Source organism: Sphaeroforma arctica, assembly GCF_001186125.1.
Source record: "Sphaeroforma arctica JP610 unplaced genomic scaffold supercont1.366, whole genome shotgun sequence".
In the NCBI taxonomy this organism is placed as follows: domain Eukaryota; class Ichthyosporea; order Ichthyophonida; genus Sphaeroforma; species Sphaeroforma arctica.
In genome coordinates, this window is record NW_014040192.1 from 16,749 (window position 1) to 29,174 (window position 12,426).

General features: G+C 41.6%; 2 protein-coding genes across 2 annotated transcripts in view; one reads left to right on the top strand and one right to left on the bottom strand.

Moving 5' to 3' along the window:
* SARC_05627 (hypothetical protein) overlaps positions 1-6,350 on the top strand; it is a gene marked incomplete at its 5' end in the record, with an annotated part of 10,305 nt that extends 3,955 nt beyond the window's left edge. Inside the window, 11 exons of the mRNA XM_014300503.1 lie at positions 286-349; positions 1,279-1,365; positions 1,737-1,922; positions 2,625-2,807; positions 3,037-3,200; positions 3,589-3,808; positions 4,057-4,200; positions 4,567-4,710; positions 5,555-5,589; positions 5,935-5,983; positions 6,181-6,350. Of these exons, the coding sequence (XP_014155978.1) occupies positions 286-349; positions 1,279-1,365; positions 1,737-1,922; positions 2,625-2,807; positions 3,037-3,200; positions 3,589-3,808; positions 4,057-4,200; positions 4,567-4,710; positions 5,555-5,589; positions 5,935-5,983; positions 6,181-6,266 (1,362 nt within the window). The 3' untranslated portion in view covers positions 6,267-6,350. The remainder of the gene's footprint in view (positions 1-285; positions 350-1,278; positions 1,366-1,736; positions 1,923-2,624; positions 2,808-3,036; positions 3,201-3,588; positions 3,809-4,056; positions 4,201-4,566; positions 4,711-5,554; positions 5,590-5,934; positions 5,984-6,180) is intronic.
* Positions 6,351-10,486: 4,136 nt separating this feature from the next.
* Positions 10,487-12,426, bottom strand: part of SARC_05628 (hypothetical protein) — a gene marked incomplete at both ends in the record, with an annotated part of 4,370 nt that continues 2,430 nt past the window's right edge. Inside the window, 3 exons of the mRNA XM_014300504.1 lie at positions 10,487-10,837; positions 11,158-11,280; positions 11,976-12,165. Coding sequence (XP_014155979.1) covers positions 10,487-10,837; positions 11,158-11,280; positions 11,976-12,165 — 664 coding nt within the window. The remainder of the gene's footprint in view (positions 10,838-11,157; positions 11,281-11,975; positions 12,166-12,426) is intronic.

Below are 12,426 nucleotides of genomic sequence, written 5' to 3' on the forward strand. Positions count from 1 at the left end.
ATATATATTGGAGATGTGTGTTTGTGTGTATACATATGTTAATATATATATATACATATCAAAGTGTATATATATATATGTATATATATATTCACCTATAAGTATGTATATGTATATATATATATATATATATGTGTGTGTGTGTGTGTGTATGTGTGTGTGTGTATCCACGTATATATATATATATATATATATTCGAGAATGTACTTGTTCATATGTTGCGATGTCCACATCACAGTATATTTTGTATTCTATCTGCTCACGACTTGATCCGCTTCTCTACAGATTGTTGATTGTGGTCAGAATGCTGATGAGGGCTGTTATAGGGATAGTGCAGATATGCGACAAGGTTTGTACCTGTCAACGCACAGCCTTAACATTGTCGTTGATTCGAACGTCACTTTCGACTTGCTCTCTGTGTAAAAGCACTAATTTTTCTGGCATGATTGAGTCACAGTATAGTATTCGCTACATTTCACGTATTTGGAAATGAATGCAAGTGAAGACTCGTATCCCTGCAGACAACCAGAACAAGGATAGTCAACCTTCGTACACGATTATATGTTACTGTTACCATAGTAACTAAGATCTCCGATTGATATCGCAGATAGCCAGCTACATCGCATATCCCCACCTTTTTTTTCGGAGTCAATACTATAGTTGGTACCGTGATGTATGCGTGTCTACCACAGAGTCACGTACTACTGGCCCTCTCATCACGGTTGCTGTAGAGCGCCTTAACAAAGCCAGAGATTAACAAGTGTACATAGTGTCGACGAAAGCACTCTCTCCGTTAACTCTTCATAACTACATTTGTGTGTGTGCGGTAAGAAGCTCTCGATCATACTGTGTATAGTCCTTGCGCGTAGTTGATGTTCCGGTGTGCTTGTGTATAGTGCAGAGGACTGTGAGCGGTAGCTAGTTCTGCGACCACCAATCACAGCACTACGGATTGTTCCACCCAAGCTTACGCTCTAGGCTCTTAAACAATCGCCACACCCTCCTACTCGTCAAAGCGTTGCATTTGCCCTGACCGTTACGCATAAGCAAACAGAAGGCGTTACAGCGATTCATCACAAGTTCTGGAGATGCTATATGCGGAAGCCAGAATTGTCTCACCCTATTGCTTGAGTGGCTATCTTGGTTGGCGTTCGATACTGGGTTGTGTTCTATTAGTTGTGACTACGACCTTTCTGCCGATGTATCATAGTTGGGGCCAGTTGGCGATAAACTTCTCTATTTTTCGATTTATTGATATCGTATTCTTTACCACTGCAGGGGTGTACAAATTCAGCAAAAAAGCCAAAAATGGACTCAAACTCTTAGTGGACAAGAAAATCATCCAACACGAACCCGAATCGATAGGTATTTGTTCTCATACACCAAACAAAAAGCCCCAATACAACTTGTAATGCGTGTATACCCGGCACGTTTAATTGGGACCTTTTGTTATACAGAACCCTCTTGTCTACTTCTAATTCTCATGAATCATCCGATTCTCATGTGTATTATCTATATACAGCCGTGTGTCACCAATGCCCCCTGTTTGCTACCGCTTGACAGCTTACTCGTGATAGTGTTTAGCAAGTACAACAAGGTGTTAAAGTACTAGCCATGTCTATCGATCTTGGCTCGGTGCCGAACCCTAAAACCATAAAACCCTAAACCCTAAAAACACAAAACTCTATACCCTAAACCCCACCTTGTCCTAAACTATTGATTTTTTGGCATAACAGCGGCCTTATTCGCGCAGGCCAAAAAGTTGCGAATTTCAAAGACTATGATTGGTGAATACCTGGGTGAACCCGATACATTCAATCTATCAGTACTGAGTGCCTTGGCCGATCTGATCAATTTCCACAACCAGACTTTCGTCACGGCGTTGCGACTTTATTTGTCCTATTTTAAGCTTCCTGGAGAAGGTGTGTGTTGGCGTGTACACACGTGTGTGTGTGGTTTCTAGCGCTTTATTGCAGTTTTCTGATTCTGTATGTACATGCGTTTGGAAAGTAGTTCTCTGATTCTGTGTGTACATGTGTGTGTGTGTGTGTGTGTAGCTTTCTGATTATGTATGCGTGTGTGTGTGTGTCTTTGCTCCGAGTTGTTATCGGCTGCCAGGAGCAGGTTGTTTTTTTTTGGACCACACAAGGTTTATTTTCAAACACTTTGGAGTGAACGTACGTACATAGAATAGGCTCAGGGCAGATACGTTTGGTAGTTATGCTATATGTCATGCTAGATACCACATTGATACGATTATATCGATGTTTGATAAGATTAGGTAGATAACACATTGGTAAGATTATATCGATGTTTGATAAGATTAGGTAGATACCACATTGATAAGATTATATCGATGTTTGATAAGATAAGGTAGATACCACATTGACAAGATTATATCGATGGCCGAAATCCGAAGGAGGCTTTTAAGGTGCGTTAATGCGATATCTGAAGATTAGAATAATGCCAGCAACTGGAAATTATCCCGCACCAATCTCATATATAGACCTACAGCCACTCATTCGCACATATTTCCATACAATCAAAACCCACACCTATCTCATCGCGATCTCTCTGAACGTGTCGCCATGGCAACGGTGACACGCCCCGCTACCCCTCCGCAGCGCAAAAGATCGATCGGATGATGCAGGTGTTTGCAGACCGATATTATTCACTGAATGCGCACCGACACGGCACCGATGAGATGCCAATCAACAGCTCCAGTGCAACTTATGTGCTGGCGTACTCCACCATCATGCTCAACACAGACGCACACAACCCCAATGTCAAGCGGCGCATGACTGTTGGTATGAATGTGGGGCTGTGGTTGTGTGAGCTGTTTGGTACTGTGGAAGTATTTGGTCAGCCTGTGGTTGTGTGAGTTGTTTGGTACTGTGGAATTATGCGTATACCCATCGCAAATCGACCCTTTTGTGAGAGTAAATCTGAAGCGAATCGCAATTCAAGTCTCTGTTCTCAGCCATTTAATGTATTCTGGTATGTGGCTTTCCCCTTCACATCGCCAACTGTACACAGATGACTTCATTAAGAACAATCGGGGAATAAATGACACAGAAGATATCCCGCAGCCGTTTTTACGACAAATTTACGACGAACTGCAGACTACACAGCTTATGACAGACGACGAATATATGAACGAAATGAAGGCGGAATTCGCGGACTCGGGTTCTGATTTTGAGGTGAGTGGTCTATGTATTGGAAGTTTGTATATACTCATGGATAAGCGATGTGGTGTGGCTCCTACTTGTATATGTGTATACTATTAGCATACATACATCGCAGGCACGTGCATGTATCGGAAAAGCCCGTGTGTGCCTGATACCACACGTGAAAATTTACACATCGTTTACAGATTGCATAAAGGATATCTTTTGGTCTAAGGGTTTAGCGCCTAGGGTTCTAAACCCCATGACATCGATTGCAATTCGACACACTCACAATACAATGTCACCTGCAGACGACCAAGTTTCCATAGCAACACACATCTCGTACACCTCACAGGGGTCAGTGGTATGCATAACTAACACACAGCATGTCTTTTACTGCCGATTGCTCATGCTCCCTCAGCCTATTATCAACAACGCCTGTCGGTATCTAGTACAAGCAGTGGACTGTCAACAGTACAGTGACGCGAACAAAGCGCAGTCGAACAAATCAGAGGGACATCTGCGCAGGCTGTCTCTGTTTAACGACATGCTGGTAGTGACTAAGAAGGTGAAGATAGAGCACAGCTATCGAGATGCCATTGCCTTGCACGACGCCACAGTCCTAAGTTTCGGGAGTGAGAGTATGTTTTGTCTTTTTTGGTTTTGTTTTTTTGTCCTGATTTCGGGTGAAGGCTCTTTAAATTGGCTGAGCAAAATTAGTTCTCATCCTGCTGAATGCCGCAAAGAATGTTGTACCATATAGATGCTGAATCTGAAGCACTCCTAAGTGCATATGTGATGTGGATGCTGCATAGCGTTTCTGTGGAACTATATCCATACATTCGCTAGTACGTATCATTAATATCATTAATATCTGTTTTCTGGGCAGGAGCGACAGGGTTCCAACTGATGGACGCGTTTAAACGTTTACACGGACCGTTTATATGCGAAGACGCTTACACAACGAATAGATTCGTGTCATCCCTGCGGAGTTTGATAGCAGAGGCCAGTGTCTTGGACGAGGCAAAAGGAGGTATATCGGCTTCTGTGTACATGCGATACTGAATTGCGCACCTAGTAGAAGCTGCTTACGGGTATATATATATATATATATATATGTGTGTAACTGATAGACTCGATTTTTTGTAGTGTTCGCTCCGAGAAAACATATAGGTGTACACACCTCGCATTCCATGCGCGAGTGCCGCTTCTGAAGTCTGAAAAAAAGCTTACTACTCAAGCTTACTTGCACGGCATCTAGGCGGTTTTCACTCTAAGACTACGGTAGTGTAAAATATATATCACTAACGTTTTAACTTATAAGTGGCTCTACGCTTCGTACCTCTGGCAGTCATCCATTTGTATGTTAAATTCAAACGTATATCCTAAATCATCCCAGTGTGTGCGCCCTTACGAACGCTGCATTCGGATTCAATGGGGACTACACTGCCCCGTATGTCGGATGATAAAATCGCCAGCTCCAACTTACTACTACACACAACCCCTGCGCGCTTGCCTTTGGGCGACACTTCGCCGTCAACCTGTATGTACGCCGTCTGGGATGTTGCAAAATGAAAATTAATGTGAATTGTGTATATAAGCGGATATGAATATACCATCTGCGACAAGTATCGGCGAGGAATCTTTGACACGGTTCGATATTCGTACACGAAATAACTACACTCGGTTGTGCACTTTAACCATGTGAACTTGCATCGGTGGCGATCGTGATTTCATACGTAGCTTGTCTAAACCATATGTGTGTTGTTGTTGTTTTAATCCCAACTTTACTATGTGTTGTTCCGTGGCTGGTTGTGCCTGTCACTTCTAAGTGCTTTTTCCTCCGCACCAAAATAATCAAAAGGGCTTGTCCTCCACCCGGCACGTTGTTAACTATAACATTTGTCTTCGCTTTAAACAATGCAAATAGCTCACCAGGTAGAGACCCATTCACCAACTTGATACGTATCTCATCTGCCATTTGGTAGCGCAAAGTATCATGTGTTTGATTTTATACATACCTGTAAACGAAAGTTGTTCTAATAGGGTAATGGTAGATGGAGACATTTCAAACCCCCACCTAGTTCTTATCCAGTGCTGTTTTGGTCATCAGGAATTCCCATACAATTCAAACGAATCGTTTTTAGCATCCGATTCAATAGTGCCTTGCCCAAGTATAGAATTGCAATGCTTAATGTCGTGATTTCATGTCTCAAATCTTAATCAACTTGTTAGTTTCAATGCATGTGACCGTGTTTATAAGGATTGTAAACTAAATCGTCTAAATTACTATGGTTAACCCTACAGATCTAAAGCAATTTGATTAATCCTACAGATTTATATTACTATGATTAACCCTGCAGAACTTAATGTCTTACTATTCACAGCCCCACGGCGAAGAAGAACGACAAGCGTTTCAAAGGTACGATCGAGGCAGTGGGCGTAGTGTCTATAGTTTATGTTTGTCGCCGCTTCTCACTGTAAAATTCTAAGCTTTGTAGTCACAGTTCGATGTATATGCCATGAGTTGAGTGTTTTGGCTTTAGTTGTGGAAACTTCTATGTGTAGACGCTTGTTGTTGGTGGCTTACCTACTAGCTTAAGTCCGGATGGCCTGCCATTGATAGGGATGAGCCTTCGTATCTACGAACTCTAACCTTAGAATTGCTCCCAACTAATTCGTATAAACGAGAAAATTAGGGGGGTTTTTTACCAGTAAAAGCTTCCTTTTACAATTACAACTCATCCACTCTCATCTCATCACACAGGGAATGAGCACAGTGCGCAGAGCCCTTTCAATTTCTTCGCCGCAAACCAGTATGTTTTGAATTGCTTGAAGTTATACTTTTGACATGTGTCACTCCCGACAAGAATGAATCTACACCATGTCAATTGCAAATCTGTTAATGCCTGCATACTTTAGGTTCGACATATTACCTACCCCGTGCAATTGATTTCTCCCAGCACTACGCCGATTATAATCTCGCTGTACATTACATTTATACCAAATACAGAACGTTCGTCCAAGACATACAAAACGCCACCCATTCAATCGGAGTTGCCCTTGGTATCGATATCTTCCGCGGAGGGTGAGAAGTGAAAATTTAGTTGTAGAGGCTCGATGTTTAACCATATGTATGTTCACTCAATCGTATGCTCACAAAAAATAAAGCCGAAACACTAGCTACACGCAGAATTGCAGAGATTTCATGGTCTAAAACTATAGGTGTAGGCTTACCTTATGTTATAGACCTTGTTAGTTCAGACTTTTTTTGCCGTTCTCTATATCAAATGCACCCAGCTGAACTGCTTCTGTATGCTCTCGACGCTGCACTCGCTTCCTACACCGACTGCGACTGGTGTGGTGACCATAATTATCGCAGATTTGCATCAACGGCACACCGATTTACTAGGAATCCGCCAAGCAGAAGACTGACTCTCCTAGTTCTAGTTAAGCGAAATATACGACAGTATTATAAAGTATACGGCAGCATCCTTACCCTCACTATTGCATTAGACTGTTTTCTTCCCACGGCAATACACCGTGACATCTAAATCGCATAAAAAAGCATTAGGAATTAGTACTCCTTAAGTATTGATGCGTGCGGGCTCACATACATAAGATATTTCGTATGAAACGGTTAAGTATAATTCCCTCCAAAAGGTGGGTTTTGCTGAACAACGAATGTTCTCTACTCACCCCAAAAAAAAAACTGGTTGAGGATAAACAACTCCTTTTTGTATGAATTTGTACTTCAGACAGATAAACATTCAATTCTTGTGAAATCATCACCTTATTAAAATATGGCTCTGATATATTGTTTTTTTTCCATCAAGGAATGCAGAATCATCCTTGTCATTATTCATTCAGATGTCATGTATCCTGAACTGTAAAATAAAACACAAAGGTTTGTGTATTTATCAATACCGAGGTATGAAATGAAATCAAGAGAGCTATCCTCGATTTTAATTAGATATTGGCTTCCACCACCACCACTACATATTCCAAGATACACTCATCAGTGTTTATTAGAAATTGCTGTTGATATGAAGCAACACGTTTGAAATCAGTAAATTGCGTTGTATACATAAAACAGTGTTTCAGATAAACTAAGAGAAATCGAGTACTTTTTGTCAAGTGGACAAAATAGAAGCCTTTTTTTTTGCTTTCATTATATCAACTGCGTTTCTACAAATTCTTGAAAATCAATCCGCAAATCTTAATAGCTATACTTGCGATTGTTTGTTAACCGTACTTGCGATTGTTGGGATTATGGTGAATCTCCTCCTTCCTTTTCCACCAACAGTCCATCTTCATAAAATGATAGTATTGCCGTTGTCTTTGTTATGCAATCAAATACAGAAAACGCCGAATTGTTCTTTCCGCAGTTTTAGTAAGCGCCAGAAATGTATGAACCCACCCTATCGTAGCATCTGACAATACTTTATTTTTCACAATGGATGATCGCTGAATCAACAACCCTTTTTTGTCAATTTAACATGAGTATATTGATACTGTGGAGAAAAGATATAAATATAATCACATAGGTTGTTTTATACTTCCAAATTTGATGTCAATATATCAAGGACGAGTATAGCGCACTTCGTATATGCGATTTGAACACGAAAATTATCCAAGTGCTTGATGTAATTCTAACCATACAACATTTGCAGTCGATGTAGAACTGTCATCGATCGCCATCTCACCGGCGAAGAATTCCGTACGGCAAAATATGTGTTGCCTCATATAATGGTCCTCCCATTCTGTATGGCTCCTTCAATCTAGACATATGTAACCCGTCCAAGAAACTCGATAGAAGTGATCACAGCACTCCAAAAATTAATACACTGTAGAAGATCAGTATTCGGATTCGATAAGAAAGTAGTAGACACGAATAGCACCACCGGAGCCTATGCTGGGCAAAATACTCAAACAGTTAGATCAACGAGAATATTACGCCTGATACTCAATTTTCAGTCTGGTAGAAGGCCATCTGGTGGTCCCATCCCTCACATCCATTGGCCCTCCCCAATTGAAGATAATACTTTCATGAGGTAGTGCTATATATATATAGATTTATATGTATATATATATATATATATATATATATATATATATATCTATTAATATGTATATGTATATGTATATATATATATATATATATATATATATATATATATATATATATACATGATATATATATATATATATATATATATATATATCACAATACTTACTTGGTGATGGGCGTACTTCTATGATGAGCACCGCCATTTCTGTGGTACCAAGATCACATACTGTTGGTTCTGAGACCATTACTCTTAGCCGAGCTCTCTAAAGCTCGATTTCAATGGACGAACTATTTTTCCTGAACGTGTCTTACGTCTCATTTGGTCTCTCCATCACAACAGGCCATTTACTATCTTTTCACCTGGACAATCAATGTTGTCGACTTTCTACTCAAACTCCTTGACACATGCACCGGCTGTATTCTCGAAGCGACAAACCAATTATGAATTTGCTAACCCAACCTGATCGAGGCTAGTACCTTGAGGTAATCTGTTATTTAGCTTCAAAGTCATGCCACAAACTTCATGCGGGATTAAATACCAAATGATTTGCGTTGACAAACATACGCATCATGTTTATGGTGCTTCTCTTTGCAAAGACGAAAAAGAGGCCTTCGATTTCATCCAACAACTCAAGCAACAGCCTGAGCAGTGGGCATCTACTGCGGAGTATATTGCCGACGTAGACAGCCCTTTACACAGCAAGATGGTTAAAGATTAATGTCAAACTCAAGGCATTCAGTGTCACATCGTATCTGTCGGTGATCATCGTCATAGTGGACTCGTTGAGGAATTGATCAATACTTATGTTGATTGGGTAGCTCGAAATGGCTACCAGGCCAGGTGGGACCTGGGAAGTTGAAAATTTGCCCGTGATGTTAGTTCCAGTGTGAAAACTATCACCAGCATCGCCCCATATACTTCAATTACTGGGCGATAGTTCCATCATCCTAACAATCGAGCCCTTGAAACTATCCTCAATGAGGATAAGTCTACTACTGATCCTTTTATTCCTTCGATTCCACAACCTACAGATGCTGATCGAGATGTTTGGGAGCGTATCCGTAAGGCGCGTATTTCCCAGGCCACTCAGGCGAATCGCTTCCGTTACGACGCCTCAATGGTTGCCGTTGGACGCCTCGTGCTGTATTCCCTTTTCTCTGACCAAGTTTCAGGGAGTGGTCCAGTCCTGATTCTTTCCCTTGAATCACCAGCCATGCATACTATCCAGGACAAGGGAACCGCTACAAAACACCGCGTTCATCGTTCCAAGATCAAAGTTTATCGTGAGCCTATTGGTACTTCTACGCCTTTTGTTGCTGGTACCCGTGGTAACATTGTTCACACCAATAAGCTTTCTATACTAGTCTATTTAAGGGCGCCCCTGAATATGACAAGGCTCAACTATCAGCAGCCTTTACTGATTGGCCTGCTGCTACTCTTTCCCGCTATATATCAAATGTTGCTATGCGTGCTTATATCTCCCTCGCGGATCATCGTAAGCACTCCCGAGACGAGTTCTTGTTCGATGAGGATCTTGCTTTCCTTTGTCAGCATCTCCCTGCCAACGGTCATACTTCTTCGAAGTCTGCTTTAAAGTGCGCCTACACCCTTGCAATCGACCCTGTCTGCCATGCCTCTAAACTATTCGAAATTTGAGGCTACTTCATCTCATTAAGTCATCTTGACTTTTTTGCAGAATTTTCTTCCTCTTTATCTACGTGTTGGATCCGATTGTGTTCTTCCAATCGGACGGGGGTTGTAAAACCCTCGGACTTCTACAAACCGTTGTATTGTTTTTGGCGCACTACTCTCGTGTGCACCATAAAACCTCCACCTGACTATAAACCGTCACACGATTTTTGGCGCGCCACTTTCGTGTGTACCAACAAGATAGCATTTGGTCGTCGTCGGAGATACAAATACCTGAAACGGTCAGCCGTAGAGTCTCACTTCTTCGGGTGTGCTCCACTGCGACCGACCTATACTCAATAAACGTAGACTCCAGCCATAGTGCTCTCTAGTGTGACTCTTACTGGCCTTTACAGTATTTTGTTTTTCAGTATCGGATATGCACATTTTATCTTTATGGAATACAGCTTTTTCTATCATGGAATCAATTTTTTTTCTTCAAAATTTACCTTTCGTTGTATTTATTTATCGTCCTTTATTCTTTACTAATTTATTATGAAATTTAACATCTTCAGCATATTTCACAGCAGCGGTGTTAAACCACTTATACATATTTTTTCAATACAAACCTTCGGCATTTTCTTCCACCGCCACACCCTCTTTTTCATCGCCTAAGCCTATTTCATTATCTATTTCGTTTCCATTCCCCGTCGCACCCCTAGTTTCGTCCCCAACAATCCTCCCATGAAGCCTCCTTTTCCCTGGCCCTGAACCGTTTTCCGGTATAACATTTGCAGTAGTGTTCCCAAATACGGGCTCTCCTTTATCACAATGAGTATACAGCCCGATGCCAGATCGCAACCCCTCACAAGTCATGGTGCCATTCTCATCTTTTACATAGCATGCCGTTCCATGTAGAAACAATTCGTCCAGGGCTGCCCGGTAGGCCGTGCACGAATACGAGGGGCACTGAGAGAAGGAAGACATTGTCAAGAAGATGCTATTATATAAGACTATAGGTTAAGCGCACATCAGCAGGTATCACATAAACGGAACCAAAATTCAACCCCGAAGTCTACATCGTCAGGGGTTGAGCTCAGACGGCTCACAAGGAGCGACAGTTTCCAAAGCCAAAACAATACAATACCCAGTTCAATATATTGTTTCGAGGAAATATACACACACACCGATATTCAAATCAATATTGTGTATATTCAGGCTAAGGCTCAGGAGTCACAAGCACAGCATGCGCACACCTTCAAATAGCTTGCGACCACACAAGATCATACCGTAAGGTTGTAAGTAGTCCTGACAAGTGTGCAGTCGCAGAAGCACTCGTTGCCCTGCGGGCTGCAGGTGAAGTTCAGAGGCCTGTCATGTGAGAACGTACAAGCATCATGCCAAGCACAAGCCTTGAAAAACAAAGACGAAAAGTAAAACGAATATCAGTAACGAGTCCAGAATCGACACGAAACATTTGCATGCAACTATGTAAGGGTAGCTGCACTGTATTCATACAGCTAATCCAATGTTCAAATACCGTGTACTATAAATTTCACCAGCGCAGTGGAGTGGCCAAAGCTTTACAGTGCGGAAGAAAACTCGGATGCTGACGACAAATATCTCATGCGTAACTATATACCTACAAAGCTATATTGAGAATGCAAGAACCTAAACTGTGAGTGACGACGTGCCACAAAACCTTACACATATACAACACATGGAACAGTACAGACCCATTCCCATACACACAGAGCGACTACTGTCTTCGTGAGCATAGCGTCATGTAAACCAACGATATTCGCACGTACAGGCAGCACTGCAAAAAAGATAGACAAAAGCACTTACTCGCGCGTTCTTCACAATCTGAACCACCACACTCCACGTACCGTATAAAACAAATTCAAGCTTAGAGTTCACCCCCGAATGCAAGTAAAGATTGAGTCTCGAGCTAAGCTATAGACATGCCAGAAAACACTTGCAGATGGGCACACTTGTTGTGTATTACATTAGTAAGTCTGAACTTTCAGCGACCATGAAACACAAATTGAACGCCCCTGCAGCAATGATACTGCTGCATTATTCAATATAGCAAAAGCAGACTTACATGGTCCAGGATATCAGTTGGCGGACACTCAGCCAAACACTCGGGGGTAAGGAGAGACGCAGGCACAACCCCGTGCTTTATCTTGCAGTTGGGACATGGTTGACCGCCACAACAATCTTGAAAGCCGCCTATTTGCGGTGGCACGGAGGCAAAAGGATAGTACACAATGAGCAAATGTACAGCTGTAATCCTGTTCCATATTCGAGGATATACATATTGGACCACTACGTCAAAACAAGCCGAAACCGAGTGCAAGGAATGTATAGACCTGTGATGCAACAGTAATATTACAAATATAGCCCTACAAAAAAACACGCACAATAAAACGCAAGTACATAATGAAAGTGAATTAAACAATTGATGCAATTTCGCTTTCATTGATGAGTAACTCAGTTTGATTGACACAATATCGATATACACGGAGACTATGCACATAAGTGTAAAGTCATGA